The sequence below is a fragment of the Quercus robur genome, chromosome 3, assembly GCF_932294415.1.
Source record: "Quercus robur chromosome 3, dhQueRobu3.1, whole genome shotgun sequence".
Lineage (NCBI taxonomy): Eukaryota > Viridiplantae > Streptophyta > Magnoliopsida > Fagales > Fagaceae > Quercus > Quercus robur.
The window spans coordinates 12,882,034-12,904,284 of NC_065536.1; the positions used below are offsets into that span (position 1 = coordinate 12,882,034).

At 36.3% G+C, this 22,251-nt stretch overlaps 1 protein-coding gene across 1 annotated transcript in view; it reads right to left on the reverse strand.

The window, feature by feature from the left end:
- LOC126719273 (disease resistance protein RUN1-like) overlaps positions 1-22,251 on the reverse strand; it is a 31,295-nt gene that overhangs the window by 31 nt on the left and 9,013 nt on the right. The window contains exon 2 of the mRNA XM_050421845.1: positions 123-908. Coding sequence (XP_050277802.1) covers positions 123-908 — 786 coding nt within the window. The remainder of the gene's footprint in view (positions 1-122; positions 909-22,251) is intronic.

The following is a 22,251-nucleotide window of genomic DNA, read 5'->3' on the forward strand; positions in this document are numbered from 1 at the left end:
AATAACTGTATCCTTTGAAAAAACATGCAATATCAAGGAAAATATGTTTTTCAGTTTGTTCTAATCCATCATAACTTATTTGTAGTATTTTTTGAATATCCCCACTAAGAATATTTTTATACTTATTTAAGTCACTTTCCCATTCAGGTATAGTTTTTCCATACAAATCAGCGCCCATTACTACTAGAGCTAGTGGAAGGCCTTTAGCATAGTGTATAACTTCGCTCACAAGTTTCAAATAATCTTCATTTGGTTTGTTGCTTCGAAAGGCATGCTTGCTAAGGAGTTTAATAGATTCCTTTTCATCTAATTCCTTAACTTGATAGGTTGAGACACCATTTCCAATAGTGTCTATCAAGTGTTTTTCCCTTCCAATAGTGTCTATCAAGTGTTTTTCCCTTGTTGTCATAATTATTCTACTTCCAGAAGCAAACCCATCACATTTTCCAAGCAATTTTTTTATCTGGTCCGAATTATCCACATCATCAAGAATGATAAGAACCCTCTTTTTATAAAGAATTTTATTTATCATGTCAGTTCCTCCACATTCGTTATGCACCTTCAAACTCCTATCACCTAAGACCTCAGAAATAAGTGTCTCTTGTAAGTGGATTATGCCTTTTGTTATTGACTTCTCTCTAACATTCTCTAGAAAAATTTTTGCTTCGAAATGATATGAAATTTTATTATAAATAGCTTTTGCAATTGTACTTTTGCCTACTCCACCAAGGCCATAAATCCCTAATATTCTAACATCATCCTTTGATTCAATATTTAAAGATTTTAGAACACTCTTTACGCGAGAATTTATTCCAACTGGATATTCAGCAACAGATAATCGCATCTTATTTAAAAAAGTCTTTGAGATATCTTCAGCAATTTTTTGGACAAGTTCAGAGTCATCGCGGCTGCCATTCACAAACCATTTAACACATGTAACAAGTTAGATTATATAAACGAAACAAGAGCGTGAGCTAAAATCATAATTGAAGTATTGCTGAATAAATTAATCGGCATTTAAATCATGGATTGAATAAATATTACTTTATTGATTCCAAAAAAAAAAAAAAACTACTTTATTCACTTTTTGTGTGTACCAAATTAGCTTTTGACACGAAGTTGCATAAAAGGTCAAGTCAAGTTAGAGGAGAATTATTATATTGGAATCCCATTATATTATATTATATTATATTATATTGCCAAAGCTAAAATCCAATTAAATTTTAAATTAGAATCTAATTTTGTACCATATGTCTCATCTAATTTTTTTAATTTTTGTGGCAAATGAATTAGTAGGTACAAAAATCAAAGAGTCTAGATCCAATTAGATTATATATATATATTGCTGTTTTTGGCCCCAAACCCTATGCTGACGCCTTTGTTCACTACAAACAAAAGATCATCCTAATCTAAACAGTCTCCTCATCCCAGGAAAAACTCCAAAGCTTGAGCCAATTTTATATTGTGGATTCTGTAATAAGTATGCTATTTACCATGATCATGTATGTGATTCTTCACAAGGTCCTTTTGATCCCTTTGATGGTTATCCCTCCGATGCTCCCTCTACTGATTGATGAGGTCACTACTATTTCTAGACTGGTGTTACTTTATTTGTCTGGCTTGCACAACAGCCAAAATATTTTATTGTCATTCACAAATATGTTGCGGAAAATCCGGAACTAACTCGTGATATTCCGGATTTTGCGGAAGATAAAGGGGGAAGGGGACGCACAGATGAAGAGAAGGAGAAGGAAGCACAATAATATTGTAAATGGAAATAATGTAAATGGAAATAGTGTAAGGAAATTGAAAGTAAATAGCTTTAAAGTAAATGACTTGAATGTAAGAACAATAATAAGGCGGTAGAACCAGCCAAGCAGTATATATCAAAATAATTCAAAGTAAATAAGAACAATAGTTCAAAATAAATGAAAGCAATTTAGAACCATCCGGTATGGCGGTAATCCGTCTAAGGTGGTGGTAGCAACAAGTAAAGTAATGAACATAGAACTGAAAATACTTGTTATTGAAAATAGGATAAACACTTACAGTAGTAGTAGTCAATACAAGATCTCAACAGTTATGGGTTAACAAGTACAAAGCTTGAACTAGTCCTAGTTACAAGGTTTGTAGGATTACAAAGTTTTTGAGTAAACAAGGATGAATAAGGTAGTAGAAGTAGGGTGAGTTCTTTCTCTAAGAAGGCTAGTTCTAAGGAGAAGGAAATCAGAAGTAAAACTTGACTTGAAGAACCCTTAAGGGACAACCCCCCTTAAATAGGCAAAATTTCGGAGTGAACAGTGTCATGAACAGTAAAAGTGAACAGTGATCTGTGAACAGTAATCCGTGAACAGTAATCAGTGAACAGTAATTAGTGAACAGTAATCAGTGAACAGTAATCAGTGAACAGTGTTTTTTCCACTTTTTGAAATAAAAACTTCTGAGCTTTTGGCTTTCATTTGGTCCAACATGTCAGGAGAATCATGGCAAAAGGCAAAAGGAAAGCATGCATTTCTTCCACCAAGTACTTGGATGCTTCATTCTTTTCTAAAAAGACTCCAAAGGTGGCATGGTTAGTCAAAAGGAAGCATCATATCTTCACAACCATCATGGCTTGTGTCTTTCAATTCTGAATTTTGTAATAGATGTGGCCGTTGTGTAGGCTAGAGAAATAGTGGCCGTTGTGCAGGCTAGACAAATAGTGGCCTTTGTGCAGGCTAGACAAATAGGGGAATCAAAATCTTCCGCAAAATCCGGAATATCACGAGTTAGTTCCGGATTTTCCGCAACATATTTGTGAATGACAATAAAATATTTTGGCTGTTGTGCAAGCCAGACAAATAAAGTAACACCAGTCTAGAAATAGTAGTGATCTCATCAATCAGTAGAGGGAGCATCGGAGGGATAACCATCAAAGGGATCAAAAGGACCTTGTGGAGAATCACATACATGATCATGGTAAATAGCATACTTATTACAGAACCCACAATATAAAATTGGCTCAAGCTTTGGAGTTTTTCCTGGGATGAGGAGACTGTTTAGATTAGGATGATCTTTTGTTTGTAGGTGAACAAAGGCGTCAGCATAGGGTTTGGGGCCAAAAACAGCAATTCTACCTGTGCTTCCTATGAAATGATAATTTTTCCATAGATTATGAGCAACTTCACGAATTTGATTATTAAAATAATTTCTCCAGCATTTTGCAAGACCAAAAGGATCGTTAAGGGACAACTGAGAATTTCCCTCGAACCATGGCCCTTGGTGGGTATAGCCATTAATGAGGATGAGATGCTTTGAGGGGTTAACATTCATCCAGTTATTTTTCTCCCATTTCGGTAGAGTGCTCCAGCATCTGATGGTAACAAAAGGTCTGGTGGAAGAGTTTTCAAACCCTTTAATAGCATTCTGAATGATCTGTGGAAGTTGGCTGACCTGTTTATGACTTGTCAATTTTACAAACCTAACAAAGCCATATTCAAACATTTGGGAAAGCCAGCTAGAATTAGGATCCTCATCATCACTATCATTTGAATCTTCATCAGTGAACCCATTCAAGCTGAATAAAGACATTATCACCTTCGTCTATTTCATTAGGGTCAGGAATAGTAGCAGTAACAAGTTTTCTGAAATACTTGGACCATAGGTCAAAAGACCGAGACATAGCCTTGCAATCCAGAATACGAGATTGTAAATCTGAAGGCAAGTTGGCAACAGCACTTCTTAACATGGATTGGGTCTTAAGACTCAATCTAGCATAATCAGTGCCCATTATAGTCTTTGTATCCATCGAATGGATTTCCTCTTTGCCAAAGAGTTGACTAATGTAGGTTTTAAGACGGCTCACATGAGCCTCATTTTTTGGAATAAGGTTACTATAATGGTTCATATAAATCTCGTTTTGAGCAGTAAGGTTAACAAGGTGGATTTCAAGGGCTCTAAGGGTTTTGTGAAAAACATTAATGTGGTTTTTGGTAAAAGCAAACTGAAGGTTATCAAGAATGAATTTAATAGAATCTGGTAATTCTGAGTAGGTACCATTGTGGAATTGCATATTTTTTGACAAAACTTCTTGTAAAGCAATTAATATATCACCATTGGAGTATGTCACCTTTGCCGGAACATCTCCTTGAAGGGATGTTGATCCACTGGGTTTTACACCAGAAGATACGCCTTCATGCATTTTAAAAGGTCGTCCCGCTGGGAACCTTTTACTTTGGGAATAGTCATGCGCAGGAGCTTTTCCCTTGTTTTTTCTTTCCATGATAATCCACTTACTAGTGGTATAAATATGAATATTATTATTATCCCACTTATTAGTGGTATTTATCCACGTATCATTATCCGATTCCTGCAAAGAATCATTAATATTGTTAGGATAATGGATAGGTTTTAACATTTTAGTGTTATGAAAATCACCTTTAAAATCATCAGAATTCATTATCAGTTCTTGAACAAGGTCATTCATGGGAGAGTCTTTCTTATAAGACAGATTATCAATATCAATTTCAAACTTTGAAGCAAATTTGAATTTTACTTTCTGTCCAAATGGATCAGTAGTAATTCCATCATGTTCAACAAGAAAGGGATACAAAGAGTTAATAAATGGCAGACCAAGAATCACTTTATCAGTCATATTTTTGACAAGAACAGAAGGAATCTTGAAACAAACATCATCATGGCACACCTGAGCATTATTCAATTCATACTTAATTTTCATTTGAGAACCATTAGCAGAAACCAATCTTTCAGTAGATTTCTCAAAATATTTTGAGGGAATTAATCCTTCTTGGATACAGTTCATATCTGCACCAGAATCAATCATAGCAATAACAGTGAAATGATAATCAGGAGAAACAACAATTTTAACTTTTGTAAACCATTTTGGAGGAAATAATTTATTAACAAAAGCAAGTTGTGGATTAGTGAAAGTATCAGGAGTACCTTTATTAGGAAGAAGAGCCTGTTGACTGGAATCATTTCCATCACTGTGCTCATTTTGTTCGTTACTGGATTTATTAACATCTTTATCAAGTTTTAGCATTGTCAATTCTTATTTGAGATTATGATTATCACTTTTCATGCTTTTAAATTCATGTTTTAATTCATTTATTTCTTGTTTAACAATATGAATTTCATTTTGGAGATCATTAACAGTTAAATCTTTAGATTTCTTTTTATTAAATCTTTCCAAAGTTTCTTCAAAACTTATGGTTGATTTTGGTTTTTTACCAATTTCAACTCTTATCAAGTTTTTCTTAAACCTGTCCAAATAATCTTTCTGGAGTTCAGGGTTTTGAATTTGATTTATTAGCTGAATTATCAGTTTTTCATCTTCTTCACCCTTGGTGAGAGTATTAATAACATTGCAACAGGAATCTCTACAACCAATTTTAATATTAGGAGAATCAGAAGAATCATCAGCAGATTGATAGCAAGAATCAGATGAAGAAGAAAAATCATCTTCCAAAGAATCAGACGGACTGTTTGATTCAAGGATTCTAAATAATTCTTCTTATTATCATCAATGTTTAACATGTTGAACTTGTTTTTTAACTTACCAGGTTTTTCTTTACAATCTTTACTAAAGTGTCCCGGTTTACCACAGTTAAAGCATTTACCTTTACTTGGTTTTTGTTTAACATGTTTTTTAAAAACATTTTTCTTCTTAGCATAGAAATCATTAGGTTTAAAAGTATTTCTGTATTTTTTATGGCTTTTATCATGTTTTTTACTTTTCTGCCTAGAAGGAGCAATAGGAGGCAGACCATATTGTTCACAGAAATTTCCCATTTCATATTTAGCTTTTCTTTTATTCTTTAATTGGTGTTTTAACAATTTTTCATCATTGCACATATTAATACCAAGTTTTTTAATAGTACTGAACATATCACCATAAGTTAAATTATCATAATCAATAGAATCATTTTTTCCCATTAATTCTTGTTTTACCTTATGAGCAAAGATAGGAGGCAGACCGTCAATAAACTTTTCTTTCCAATAAGGCTTATGGCAATCTTTCCGGAGCATCACTCTGGAAGTAAAAACATCTTGATACCATCTGTAATCAGACATAGTTGGACAACTCAAATTATTTAGATAATCAGAAACACGGGATGAAATATTGGATGGAGTACCAACAAAATGTTTGAGAATGGTATAGATCAAGGTATTAACACCATCAGGAATACCACGACCAATACTTTCATCAAAAATAGGCAAACCTTCTTCATTCTTTTTAATAGCATGTTTAATAGACTCTTTGGATTCGTCAGTGATGTATGAATCCCACCATCCACGAAGAGTACCAGAAAAACCAGTAAGAAGCAAGTTAACAATTTCAGGTTGATCAAGATTATGGTTGTTTTGATAAGCAATACCAACCATAGACATGTGGCTCATTTTATTAATGATTTCCTGTTCAGACAAACCATCAATATTCCATTCATAGAGTTTATCAGCAGAGACAGAAAACTGTGTTTGAAAAGATCTCTCTTCAAACTGCATATCAGGAGGAGTAGGTTTTGGATACCAATTTTTTGTAAAAGACATGGGTTTGGAGTTTCCAACAAATCTTTTAATTTCTGGGAAATCATTATCAAAGATTCTTTTTGCAGGAACAGAAGAAACAGAAGAAACAGTATCAGAATCTGTATTTTCATCAGAAATAATTTCTTTTTTGGAAATAGTGAGAGCAGTTGGAGTTCTTGTAGAAGTACTAGTACCCTCAGATTTAATCTTTAGATTAGAAAGCATTTTGTCAACAATTTCAAGAGTCTTGGACTGAGAGGTTTTAAACATAACTTTTTCTCTTTGACTGGGTAAATCAATCAAAGGTTTCTCAGTTTTAACAGTAACAGATTTTTCAGAATTAGAAACAGATTTTTCAACAAATTTTTCTTCAATACGGTCAAGCTGTTGACCAATAATATGCAAAGATTGATTAGTAAAATTGTTTTGTTCAATAAGACTAACAATTGGAGTTTGATCATCAGCAATTTTGAAAGGAGAGGCCTTCACTTCCTCTTTTGTCACTTCATCTTTCTTAGTAGTTATCAAAATTGAATCAAGAGGCGGATGACTAGACCTAACAATGGTTTTATCAATCTTAACAAAATTTGATTTCTTTATCACATATAAATGTTGTTTTGAAACCTCATTATTTGGAACATAATGGTTTTCGAGAAAATCAAAAAACAAAATATGTTTTTTCAATTGATTCATCATTTCCAGCCATTTACCTTTAGCATGGTCTTTATCAGACTGAGCAAAATTATCTTGGAAATATTTTCTCTTGGTTTTGTTTGAAGCAAGCATAAACTCATTGTACAAAGAATCCCAATCAATTTCAAAATCATCATTTAAAATAGTCAAAACTCTTAATTGATTTTGGTAAACAGGAGGAGTTTCAATAGGAGATTCAAAATCAGATGGAGTAAGAGAAACAGTATCTTCCACATCTTCATTAGCAGTTTTACTAAATGGAGTGGAAGTTTCAGGTTTAGTTGAATAGTAAACAGAGCTAAATTGGGATTTATCACTTGAAATACCTTTTAGCTTTAAATCAGAGGATGTTTCCAAATTCTTTTTCAAAAACTCATTGATGTCGCGATCTCTTTTTGAAATACTTTCAGATCCACCAAAGGAATGTCTTCCTTCTTTGATCCTCAAAGGTGGATTGTTTTGAAAACTTATTTTAACAGTACCATCAAGATATTGTTGAATATGGGTGAGATCAAGCTCATCAAAAATGGGTTTAGTAGGAGGGGTTTCATGTTCTAACAACCAATCCTTAGGAAGATTAATATCTTGCCATTGAATCATTTTTGGAACTTGGATTTTAGCATCAGGAGTTGAACATTGAATTAACATGGTTTTACCTGAAGGTTCTCTAGGCATTAAAGCACAAGGATTCATTTGAGTACCCATTAGTTTGTAATAAATGCGATAAATCAAAGCAAAAGGCTTTGTTTCTTGCCACTATGCCTAGAGAACCTTCAGGTAAAACCATGTTAATTCAATGTTCAACTCCTGATGCTAAAATCCAAGTTCCAAAAATGATTCAATGGCAAGATATTAATCTTCCTAAGGATTGGTTGTTAAAACAAGAAACCCCTCCTACTAAACCCATTTTTGATGAGCTTGATCTCACCCATATTCAACAATATCTTGATGGTACTGTTAAAATAAGTTTTCAAAACAATCCACCTTTGAGGATCAACGAAGGAAGACATTCCTTTGCTGGATCTGAAAGTATTTCAAGAAGAGATCGCGAGATCGATGAATTTTTGAAAAAGAATTTGGAAACATCCTCTGATTTAAAGCTAAAAGGTATTTCAAGTGATAAATCCCAATTTAGCTCTGTTTACTATTCAACCAAACCTGAAACTTCCACTCCATTTAGTAAAACTGCTAATGAAGATGAGGAAGATACTGTTTCTCTTACTCCATCTGATTTTGAATCTCCTATTGAAACTCCTCCTGTTTACCAAAATCAATTAAGAGTTTTAACTGTTTTAAATGATGATTTTGAAATTGATTGGGATTCTTTGTATAATGAGTTCATGCTTGCTTCAAACAAAACCAAGAGAAAATATTTCCAAGATAATTTTGCTCAGTCTGATAAAGACCATGCTAAAGGAAAATGGTTGGAAATGATGAATCAATTGAAAAAACATGTTTTGTTTTTTGATTTTCTCGAAAACCATTATGTTCCAAATAATGAGGTTTCAAAACAACATTTATATGTGATAAAGAAATCAAATTTTGTTAAGATTGATAAAACCATTGTTAGGTCTAGTCATCCGCCTCTTGATTCAATTTTGATAACTACTAAGAAAGATGAAGTGACAAAAGAGGAAGTGAAGGCCTCTCCTTTCAAAATTGCTGATGATCAAACTCCTATTGTTAGCCTTATTGAACAAAACAATTTTACTAATCAATCTTTGCATATTATTGGTCAACAGCTTGACCGTATTGAAGAAAAATTTGTTGAAAAATCTGTTTCCACTTCTGAAAAATCTGTTCCTGTTAAAACTGAGAAACCTTTGATTGATTTACCTAGTCAAAGAGAAAAAGTTATGTTTAAAACTTCTCAGTCCAAGACTCTTGAAATTGTTGACAAAATGCTTTCTAATCTAAAGATTAAATCTGAAGGTACTAGTACTTCTACAAGAACTCCAACTGCTCTAACTATTTCCAAAAAAGAAATTATTTCTGATGAAAATACAGATTCTGATACTGTTTCTTCTGTTTCTTCTGTTCCTGCAAAAAGAATCTTTGATAATGATTTCCCAGAAATTAAAAGATTTGTTGGAAACTCCAAACCCATGTCTTTTACAAAAAATTGGTATCCAAAACCTACTCCTCCTGATATGCAGTTTGAAGAGAGATCTTTTCAAACACAGTTTTCTGTCTCTGCTGATAAACTCTATGAATGGAATATTGATGGTTTGTCTGAACAGGAAATCATTAATAAAATGAGCCACATGTCTATGGTTGGTATTGCTTATCAAAACAACCATAATCTTGATCAACCTGAAATTGTTAACTTGCTTCTTACTGGTTTTTCTGGTACTCTTCGTGGATGGTGGGATTCATACATCACTGAAGAATCCAAAGAGTCTATTAAACATGCTGTTAAAAAGAATGAAGAAGGTTTGCCTATTTTTGATGAAAGTATTGGTCGTGGTATTCCTGATGGTGTTAATACCTTGATCTATACCATTCTCAAACATTTTGTTGGTACTCCATCCAATATTTCATCCCGTGTTTCTGATTATCTAAATAATTTGAGTTGTCCAACTATGTCTGATTACAGATGGTATCAAGATGTTTTTACTTCCAGGGTGATGCTCCGGAAAGATTGCCATAAGCCTTATTGGAAAGAAAAGTTTATTGACGGTCTGCCTCCTATCTTTGCTCATAAGGTAAAACAAGAATTAATGGGTAAAAATGATTCTATTGATTATGATAATGAAACTTATGGTGATATGTTCAGTACTATTAAAAAACTTGGTATTAATATGTGCAATGATGAAAAATTGTTAAAACACCAATTAAAGAATAAAAGAAAAGCTAAATATGAAATGGGAAATTTCTGTGAACAATATGGTCTGCCTCCTATTGCTCCTTCTAGGCAGAAAAGTAAAAAACATGATAAAAGCCATAAAAAAATACAGAAATACTTTCAAACCTAATGATTTCTATGCTAAGAAGAAAAATGTTTCTAAAAAACATGTTAAACAAAACCCAAGTAAAGGTAAATGCTTTAACTGTGGTAAACCGGGACACTTTAGTAAAGATTGTAAAGAAAAACCTGGTAAGTTAAAAAACAAGTTCAACATGTTAAACATTGATGATAATGTGCAAGAAGAATTATTTAGAATCCTTGAATCAAACAGTCCGTCTGATTCTTTGGAAGATGATTTTTCTTCTTCATCTGATTCTTGCTATCAATCTGCTGATGATTCTTCTAATTCTCCTAATATTAAAATTGGTTGTAGAGATTCCTGTTGCAATGTTATTAATACTCTCACCAAAAGTGAAGAAGATGAAAAACTGATAATTCAGCTAATAAATCAAATTCAAAACCCTGAACTCCAGAAAGATTATTTGGACAGGTTTAAGAAAAACTTGATAAGAGATGAAATTAGTAAAAAACCAAAATCAACCATAAGTTTTGAAGAAACTTTGGAAAGATTTAATAAAAAGAAATCTAAAGATTTAACTGTTAATGATCTCCAAAATGAAATTCATATTGTTAAACAAGAGATAAATGAATTAAAACATGAATTTAAAAGCATGAAAAGCGATAATCATAATCTTAAACAAGAATTGACAATGCTAAAACTTGATAAAGATCTTAATAAATCCAGTAACGAACAAAATGAGCACAGTGATGGAAATGATTCCAGTCAACAGGCTCTTCTTTCTGATAAAGGTACTCCTGATACTTTCACTAAATCCCAACTTGCTTTTGTTAATAAATTATTTCCTCCAAAATGGTTTACAAAAGTTAAAATTGTTGTTTCTCCTGATTATCATTTCACTGTTATTGCTATGATTGATTCTGGTGCAGATATGAACTGTATCCAAGAAGGATTAATTCCCTCAAAGTATTTTGAGAAATCTACTAAAAGATTGGTTTCTGCTAATGGTTCTCAAATGAAAATTAAGTATGAATTGAATAATGCTCAGGTGTGCCATGATGATGTTTGTTTCAAGATTCCTTCTGTTCTTGTCAAAAATATGACTGATAAAGTGATTCTTGGTCTGCCATTTATTAACTCTTTGTATCCCTTTCTTGTTGAACATGATGGAATTACTACTAATCCATTTGGACGGAAAGTAAAATTCAAATTTGCTTCAAAGTTTGAAATTGATATTGATAATCTGTCTTATAAGAAAGACTCTCCCATGAATGACCTTGTTCAAGAACTGATAATGAATTCTGATGATTTTAAAGGTGATTTTCATAACACTAAAATGTTAAAACCTATCCATTATCCTAACAATATTAATGATTCTTTGCAGGAATCGGATAATGATACGAGGATAAATACCACTAATAAGTGGGATAATAATAATATTCATATTTATACCACTAGTAAGTGGATTATCATGGAAAGAAAAAACAAGGGAAAAGCTCCTACGCATGACTATTCCCAAAGCAAAAGGTTCCCAGCAGGACAACCTTTTAAAATGCATGAAGGCGTATCTTCTGGTGTAAAACCCAGTGGATCAACATCCCTTCAAGGAGATGTCCCGGCAGAGGTGACATACTCCAATGGTGATATATTAATTGCTTTACAAGAAGTCTTGTCAAAAAATCTACAATTCCACAATGGTACCTACTCAGAATTACCAGATTCTATTAAATTCATTCTTGATAACCTTCAATTTGCTTTTACCAAAAACCACAGTAATGTTTTTCACAAAACCCTTAGAGCCCTTGAAATCCACCTTGTTAACCTTACTGCTCAAAATGAGATTTATATGAGCCATTATAGTAACCTTATTCCAAATAATGACCTTGCTTCAAATATTGACTTTGTTCCATAAAATAACCTTGTTTCAAAAAATGAGGCTCTTGTGAGCCGTATTAAAACCTACATTAGTCAACTCTTTGGCAAAGAGGAAATCCATTCGATGGATACAAAGACTATAATGGGCACTGATTATGCTAGATTGAGTCTTAAGACCCAATCCATGTTAAGAAGTGTTGTTGCCAACTTGCCTTCAGATTTACAATCTCGTATTCTCGATAGCAAGGCTATGTCTCGGTCTTTTGACCTATGGTCCAAATATTTCAGAAAACTTGTTACTGCTACTATTCCTGACCCTAATGAAATAGACGAAGGTGATAATGTCTTTATTCAGCTTGAATGGGAAGACCACTTTGGGAGCAGTCTCAGAGTATATGAAAAGAAACATCCATTTCCTGGTCTCCTTATTAATTTTGATACTGGTTCATATTTCACTGATGAAGATTCAGATGATAGTGACGATGAGGATCCTAATTCTAGCTGGCTTTCCCAAATGTTTGAATATGGCTTTGTTAGGTTTGTAAAATTGACAAGTCATAAACAGGTCAGCCAACTTCCACAGATCATTCAGAATGCTATTAAAGGGTTTGAAAACTCTTCCACCAGACCTTTTGTTACCATCAGATGCTGGAGCACTCTACCGAAATGGGAGAAAAATAACTGGATGAATGTTAACCCCTCAAAGCATCTCATCCTCATTAATGGCTACACCCACCAAGGGCCATGGTTCGAGGGAAATTCTCAGTTGTCCCTTAACGATCCTTTTGGTCTTGCAAAATGCTGGAGAAATTATTTTAATAATCAAATTCGTGAAGTTGCTCATAATCTATGGAAAAATTATCATTTCATAGGAAGCACAGGTAGAATTGCTGTTTTTGGCCCCAAACCCTATGCTGACGCCTTTGTTCACCTACAAACAAAAGATCATCCTAATCTAAACAGTCTCCTCATCCCAGGAAAAACTCCAAAGCTTGAGCCAATTTTATATTGTGGATTCTGTAATAAGTATGCTATTTACCATGATCATGTATGTGATTCTCCACAAGGTCCTTTTGATCCCTTTGATGGTTATCCCTCCGATGCTCCCTCTACTGATTGATGAGATCACTACTATTTCTAGACTGGTGTTACTTTATTTGTCTGGCTTGCACAACAGCCAAAATATTTTATTGTCATTCACAAATATGTTGCGGAAAATCCGGAACTAACTCGTGATATTCCGGATTTTGCGGAAGATTTTGATTCCCCTATTTGTCTAGCCTGCACAAAGGCCACTATTTGTCTAGCCTGCACAACGGCCACTATTTCTCTAGCCTACACAACGGCCACATCTATTACAATATTCAGAATTGAAAGACACAAGCCATGATGGTTGTGAAGATTGTGAAGATATGATGCTTCCTTTTGACCAACCATGCCACCTTTGGAGTCTTTTTAGAAAAGAATGAAGCATCCAAGTACTTGGTGGAAGACATGCATGCTTTCCTTTTGCCTTTTGCCATGATTCTCCTGACATGTTGGACCAAATGAAAGCCAAAAGCTCAGAAGTTTTTATTTCAAAAAGTGGAAAAAACACTGTTCACTGATTACTGTTCACTGATTACTGTTCACTGATTACTGTTCACATTACTGTTCACGGATTACTGTTCACAGATCACTGTTCACTTTTACTGTTCATGACACTGTTCACTCCGAAATTTTGCCTATTTAAGGGGGGTTGTCCCTTAAGGGTTCTTCAAGTCAAGTTTTACTTCTGATTTCCTTCTCCTTAGAACTAGCCTTCTTAGAGAAAGAACTCACCCTACTTCTACTACCTTATTCATCCTTGTTTACTCAAAAACTTTGTAATCCTACAAACCTTGTAACTAGGACTAGTTCAAGCTTTGTACTTGTTAACCCATAACTGTTGAGATCTTGTATTGACTACTACTACTGTAAGTGTTTATCCCACTTTCAATAACAAGTCTTTTCAGTTCTATGTTCATTACTTTACTTGTTGCTACCACCACCTTGGACGGATTACCGCCATACCGGATGGTTCTAAATTGCTTTCATTTATTTTGAACTATTGTTCTTATTTACTTTGAATTATTTTGATATATACTGCTTGACTAGTTCTACCGCCTTATTATTGTTCTTACATTCAAGTCATTTACTTTAAAGCTATTTACTTTCAATTTCCTTACACTATTTCCATTTACATTATTTCCATTTACAATATTACTGTGCTTCCTTCTCCTTTTCTTCATCTGTGCGTCCCCTTCCCCCTTTATGGTATCAGAGCCACTCTTTTCTGGCCGGTTGTAGTGTGGTTGTGTTCTTTGTCTCTTGTCCGTGTCTACCCGAACGCTTGATATTCCGTTGTTGTGTTCCCTTCTTACCGTCGTTGGCGCCACCCTAGTTGTAAAGTGAATTCCTAGGACCTAGCTGTAAGGCCCGTTTGAGCCAAGAGAGGGCGTGTAGGGCATGAGAGGTATGAGGTTGATTGGGGTATGTGTTACGAAATGCAACGGTTGTGAGAAAAACATGATAACTGAGTGTTGAACCTAGGATAGTATGGATAAGTTGTGGAGATCCAACTCCTCTATCAGCTCCAGGACTAGTTGTCCTCCTGATATTGTAAATGAAGAAGATCACACTATTGATGATAATGAGATGATTCCTGATTTTCGTAAATGGACTATTCCTAAAGTTGATACTAAAACTGTAAGGTTGAATTTATTCAACCATCTAATTGGCTTTATTCCGTGCCAAATTTGCTTGTAATTCAGCATTTAGTAACCCTGTATTTAGGTGGGTTTGTTGTAAGGGTAGTGAGTGAGATAGTGTGAAGATTGCTCAAGAGTGTGCAAGAAAACAGAGTGTCGCGGCTGGGACTCGCGACTGGTCTCGCGGCTTCAACCCGCCAGAAGATGCACACGTGCCAAGCATGCTGGAAGATGAACAGTCATGCTAGCTGGAGCACTACAGGACAAAACAGGACAACTGGCCATACGGTTAACTCGCGACTGGAACTCGCGACTTAGTCAAGCCGCGAGGTCAAGCCGCGAGCCACCCCTGTTTTGGTAAAACCTGACGTTTCGCATTCCACTCCTCTCCAGTATAAATACCCTTTTAACCCACGTTTGAAAGAGAGCTTCCAGAGAGAATTTTGAGAGAGAAACCCTAAAGAAAAACCAGATTGTTTCACCCACAATCTCTACCTTAGAGTCTCATCAAAATCCCTCACTCTCTTCCTCTCCATTGTCAAATCCTTGAGAGGCCATTATACCAAACCTGGTTCTCACCATTATCATCTCTGTGAGACAGACGTTTGGAGTTCTGGGAAGCAGTTAGGAAGGAGCCAATATTCATTGGTTGATGCTACGGTGTAGTAGCGGAATCCGGAAAGCTAGAGAAGAAAAAGGTTCGGCGCAACCTCGTTGGAGCAAGAAGCTTGGAGGGCTTAGGTGCATTGGGTAGATTAGGCTTGGAGGGTCTATTGCTGTCCTTGTATCCCAACTGTATTTTCTAGTGGATTGATTACCGCTTGGAGGGCGGCGGAGAGGTTTTTCGCCGAGGTCTTCGGTTTCCTCTTCGATAACATATCTGGTGTTATCGCTGTGTTTGCATCTTCCTTCCTCTCTATCTCTGCCTTTACATTATCTGCTGTGGTTTATTTTGTTGTGGCTTAGATAGTTGTTTAATCAATTCCTTGTTATAGCATATGTTAAGTTTCCGCACACTAGTTGTTTAACATATTGCTTGTGTTGATTAAATTGGTTTTTGGGGGTCTAAACGTTCAAAAGTGTTTTTGTACACGTTTTTGAACTTTCAATTGGTATCAGAGCGGGTACACAGTTATTTGGTTTCATTACCATTGTGTGATCCTTGACTCCCTTTTTTTTTTTTTTTTTTTTTTTTTTTTGAGATGGATAGGTCTCAATCCCTTAATGCACCTCCATATTTTGATGGAAGTAATTATGCGTTTTGGAAGGTTCGTATGAGAGCTTTTCTATGCTCTATTGATGAATCCGTGTGGGATGCTGTTGAGATGGGTTGGACCAAACCTGAGGCAGCCAAATCCACATGGGATAAGGCAGCTCTTGCTGCATCTAATGCTAACAGTAAAGCACTAAATGCTATCTTCTGTGGTGTGTCTCCAGATGAATTTCACAGGATTTCTCACATTACCATTGCCAAAGTTGCATGGGAGATTCTGGAAACAACTTATGAAGGCACGAAGAAGGTGAAAGATACCAAGTTACAAATGCTGACCACTCGGTTTGAGGAGCTCAAGATGAGTGAGGATGAGTCTTTCGACTCGTTCTATGGGAAGTTAAATGAAGTGGTTGTCAGTAAATTTAACTTGGGGGAGAAGATGGAGGACTCTAAGATTGTCAGGAAGATCCTTCGATCATTGCCGGAAAGCTTCCGTGCCAAAGTAACAGCCATTGAAGAGAGCAAGGATCTTGACGATATCAAGGTTCAGGAGCTGGTTGGTTCTTTACAAACCTATGAGATGACTCTGCCAAATCAACGGAAGAGTAAATCCCTTGCTCTAAAGACCACTAATGAGAAGGTGGAAGATCAAGGCACTTCAGGAGAAGATATGGTGGACAAGGATGTAGCCTATCTTGTTAAAAATTTCAAGAAGTTTTTGAAATTCAAAAACAATGGAAAATTTGATGATAAGAGAAAATTCCAAAATTCTGGAAGGGAGAAGAGGGATTTCCAAAGGAAAGATGGAAAAGAATCCCAATCCACACAAGGTGTTACTTGTTTTGAATGCAACGGGCATGGACACTTCAAGAGGGAATGTCCTAACTATTTGAAATCAAAAGGCAAGGTGTATGCCACGACCTTGAGTGATTCAGACTCATCCGACTCAGAATCTGAAGAGAGCTGTGATGGAGAAGGGAACTACTCAGCTTTCATGACTATTGCTCATGTTGAGTCTTCGGATGAATTGAATTTGCTTGTTCAAGACCTTGGAGAACATAGTGAGGATGACTCACTAGGAATTGTTGAAGAATCGGAAGCTGAAGAAGAAGAAAGCACAGCTACTCTTCAAGAAAATTACAACTCACTTTTGGAGAAATCTGGTGAATACACAAGGGTGGCCAAGGCTGCTGTGAGAAAGATGAAGAAGGCTGAGGAGGACTACAAAAGTCTCCTAATCCGGTATAGGGAGGCCAAATGCGAGATTGAAACTCTTAATGGTGAGCTGTCCGAAGCCTACACTAAAGTGAGATTCCTTGAGAATGAGGTTGTTCAAGCAAATGCAAAAATAGAGAGGGTCACCACCAAGAAGCTTGATGATGTTATATCATCTCAAAAGAGCTTCTCAGACAAATCCGGACTGGGATATACCGGAGGAAGTAGCTCAACTGGAAATGTCACTAAAGAAGTGAAGTTTGTGAAATCCAAAGATTCAGTTGTAGCGGACTCTACTAGTGTGAACCTCGAGGTGGAGGAGAAGAAGAATGTGGTGGACCAACGGATGCTGAATCATCATAATCAGTATGTGGGCAGGTCTGAGTCTCGTGCCAAGTCACGTCCTCGACCACAAAGAGGTCCTAGAGGAATGTATGTGTGCCATTACTGTGGACTTCAAGGGCACACTCGACCAAATTGCCAAAAGCTAAGAGCAAAGAACAGTGCTACTCCTCAAAGGTCAGGAGGACCAAGAGTTGATAGGAGAACGTGGGCAGGGGATCAACCTAGAGAGCAAAACGAAGATCCCGGAATGATGAACGTGATGAAGATGATTGGTGCATTCACCAACTGCTTGGAAAGCTTCTCACGAAGGTTTGAAAGCCCTAACTCCCGTACCCAATCCTCTAAGGAAATCACCCCTAACGCAAGTGTCGTGTGGGTGAAAAGGGGTACTCATGCATAAGCATTACAACATGTCCATGCATTAATACTTCCTATGCTTTGTGACTATGTTTGTTTGGTATGCTTGTTGTTTTTGATTTTGGTTGTTTGTTTGTGAATATTTCTTAAATGTGATTTATCAATCTTTTTGTTTCTTGAGTCAAAAATCCAAAAATTACATAAAAATCTGAAAATCAAAAAGCTTGTTTGACTTTGTTGGGTTTTGTCTTAAAAACTCGTTTTGCCTTGTACCTTTGTGCAAATGGCTTTGTGCATTTTCGAGCATTGCTTGTTTTCATGCACCCATATCACTCTGGGAAAAATCTTGAAATCTATGTGATTGTTGTAAATAGATCTTCAAACTTGTCATGAATGATTAATGAATGGTTATGTTGATCTTGAAACATGCATAGACTTGTGTCTATATCTCTTCCCATTTTTTATTTTTTTGCTAAAAAGAGCTCACTAATTGTAAATCTCCAAATGAAAAGAGATATTGAGCTGCAAAAGCCTGTCGCACATTCTAGTATTTGACTAGGAAAAAGGGTAAGCGACCTCATATCAAAAGTAAAATTCTTTTTCAAAAAGGCCAAAGGCCTGTTCTTCAAAGAAAAGTATTGTTTATCCCTCTCACAATGAGAGATGATTGCCTCAAAAGATCAAATGTTATGGCTGAAAGTGGAGTCAAATGAAAGGCTCCAAGTTATGTTATCCAGTTGTGTGGGAAGTCATATATTCATATTTCTATAATTGAGATTGGTCACATGATCTAGTGCTAATTGTGTATGCCTTGGTTGAATTGATCATCGAAGCTTCACATTAGACAAAGGACTATTTCATTGTTGATATCCACACACAACACACAAGTTTATGTTTGATAAATGCCATATTCATTTGTGTGATTGTACTTGATAAAATGTGTTATTCACATGCTCAATCTTTGTTAATTCAGGCACAGAAAGATTTTTGAGTGTTTTAGGTGTTTTTGGAAAGTGTTTTGCTGAAAAATCTGAAAAATTTCAAAAATACAGTTTTGCCCTGTTTTGGCGGCTCAGTCGCGGGTGTGTCAAGTCGCGATCCTCAGTCGCATCTTCGCTGGTCAGTTTTGGCGACTTGTTCGCGAGTGGAAGGTCCAGTCGCGAGATTCACTCAGAGATTTTCGCGGCTCAGCTCGCGACTCTCTCGCGGGTAGACCTTCCAGTCGCGAAAAACACTTAGAAAAATTTTTCAAAATTTTCCTCTTGACTGTTTTGGCGGCTTGATCTGGCGACTGTGTGGCGACTTAAACCAGTCGCGAAAATCGCGTGTTTTGCAGAAACAGAAGCAGTTTTTAAACTTTTTCAGTTTTTCCCTCGAATTTTTGTGACTGTTCATCTTCTCGCTAAACACTCTCCCTCCCAAACACTCCGTGCTCCCTTTTCCAATCTCTCGTGTTGCATCCTTACAGCCCTAAATCGTCGAGTTCCAGGTATGGGTTTTCTGATTTTCACTCTTTTCTACTTGATTTTGTGCTTTTACCCTTGATTTTTCGCATTTGATTGTGTTTTTGAAATGGGTTTGTGGTTCGGTCTCTGCTCTTTGTTCTTGCTTAGCTTGTGGATTCTGTTGTTATAGGTTGTGTTAATGTTAGTCATTGTCCTATTGCTCTTGTGCTTAGCTAAATATTCCTTTCATTTCAATCTGAACGTTGAGCTGTTGAGAAGTTACTATTAGTTCTGTTTGAGGTTGTGAGTTCTCCTTTACAAGATGTGCATGTCTTAGATTGATATTCTGTGGGAAGACTCTGATAGGTTCAACATATTGTTTGTTTGTCATATAATTTTTTTTCATAAATCTGCCTCAATGTCCTTCATCTGCCTTCAGGATAGCTACACCATGTTGTTCATGTGTTTCCTATCCTAGGCTTGGTTTTTCCATATGTTTGAACTAAATTGCTTGCTGTTTAAGTGTTTAAAGTTCACTTGTTTGATTGATATCTCTCTCTGTTAACTACATGGTACTGACTGGTTATGCGCATATATTGTTATATGTTGTTGTGGCCTTTTCTGATTGTTCACAGATGGCTCCTTCACCTCAGAAGAAGAAATCTACTGCGAAGAAGGCTGACAAAAGACTTAAGATGGATCCTAGATTGTTTAGGTCAGTTCACCATTTTGAGAGATACAAGGATAACTTCTTGAATGCAGGAATCATTCAAGAGAGATTTGTGGATTTGGATGATTTAAGGCAAACTTTTATTCCCAGTTGTTTTGAAGGAAGAGGATGGGACAAACTTTTAAGTGATTTCCCCTTGGTGTGTGAACCCCTGATTAGAGAATTTTATTCAAATGCTGTGATAAAGGAGAATGAGTTAAATTGCTGGGTTAGAGGGAAAGAATTCATCTTGGATGCACATGTCATAGATGATGTACTAGGACTTGAGGGTTTGGATGATGAGGAGTTTGTCAATTTCAAGGATAGGAGTGTCTCTATTGAAACAGTTCAACAGAGAATAGGTGGGCAGAGAGAAGGGAAGTGTTTGAATACCACTGCCTTTCCAGTGGACATGAGGGTTCTAACCATTATCATGATGTTTAACCTTTATCCTATTAGGAAGTTGACCACAATCAATTGTGCTAGAGCAATTTTTCTGATGGATCTCAAAGAGAAGAACTTCATAGATATCAGTTCCCACATCTTTGACATCATTGTGGATGAGACAAGAACAACATCTAGACCAAAACTGATCTTTCCCAGTCTCCTAATGAGGATATTTCGAAGGAAGGGTGTTCAAATTCCTCAAGACATCAGTCACATGTCTACACCCTCTGCAATCAACAAACTTACCTGCAAAAGGATCAGTGTTAGGCTTCCAGGAGAAGAAGATGAAGGTGATGAAGGAGAGGAAGTCCCAATGGAGACTGATGCAGAGGCAGCAGGGCATGCATCCACCTCAACACCAAGGAGGAGTGGCAAGAGGTCCAGAGCTTCAACTTCTGCAGATGCACCTCCAGATGCTTTCCAGATCATTCTGGAAAGGCTTGATGGGATCAGGGCAGTCCAGACTGAGCATTCTGACAGAATGAGAGCCATGCAAGACCAGATTGATGTCTTGGCTGCTACACTTGACAGCTTCACAACTCAGCATGACCAGTGACCCTTTGGCCATTCCATGTCAAAAAGGGGGAGAAAGTTCATTGATAATTGAAGCAGAAAAGCAGCTCTTGAGGGGGAGTAATTTGTTGAGGGGGAGTAATTAGTGTTTTTATGGTTTTATGGTTTTAATACACTGTGTTTTGGTGTATAACTGTTCATAACTCATTTCATATACTTTTGGTTTAATCTTTAATATATGTTGTTGATGTTATTCAGGTACTTGTTGTGTTTGTACCCATATGCTTTTGTAAGCTTTGAGGGTTTATGTTTTATGCATATGTTTGTAGGCCTTGTGGTATGTACCATGCTTAAGTGCAGCCTTTATGCTATGTGAAATCAGTATTTTAAATCCAAATGTTCTGCATTGTGGTTTATGTACTGTCACTCTTGTGCCCTTGTAGGATTGTTCCTAGATGCATATGCCTTGTGTGCTATGCATTGGTTGAGTGTTGTACATACAAGTGTCTTGCCTTGTGCTTGTTAACTTGTATGTCCTTGTGTTCATTCCAAGTGTGAATGAACACTGTGATCACTACCTTGTGGTGTTCACCTGGTTGATCAAGCCATGGTTTGTTTATTAACTCCATCTTATGCTTGATCTCATATTGCCTGTTTCATATGCATTTATAATTTTCTGCTTACAATGATCATGGTGTATTGTTGTGTTTCAGGAGTTTATGTTCATATGATTCAAGTGCTTCACAGCTTCTAGAATTAGGTGTGAGTGAGTTTTGATCAACTGTTCCCAACTCACATGTTAAGTCTAGAGTCTGTTTTAGGGTTTTGTCACGGAATAGCCAAAGGGGGAGATTGTAAGGTTGAATTTATTCAACCATCTAATTGGCTTTATTCCGTGCCAAATTTGCTTGTAATTCAGCATTTAGTAACCCTGTATTTAGGTGGGTTTGTTGTAAGGGTAGTGAGTGAGATAGTGTGAAGATTGCTCAAGAGTGTGCAAGAAAACAGAGTGTCGCGGCTGGGACTCGCGACTGGTCTCGCGGCTTCAACCCGCCAGAAGATGCACACGTGCCAAGCATGCTGGAAGATGAACAGTCATGCTAGCTGGAGCACTACAGGACAAAACAGGACAACTGGCCATACGGTTAACTCGCGACTGGAACTCGCGACTTAGTCAAGCCGCGAGGTCAAGCCGCGAGCCACCCCTGTTTTGGTAAAACCTGACGTTTCGCATTCCACTCCTCTCCAGTATAAA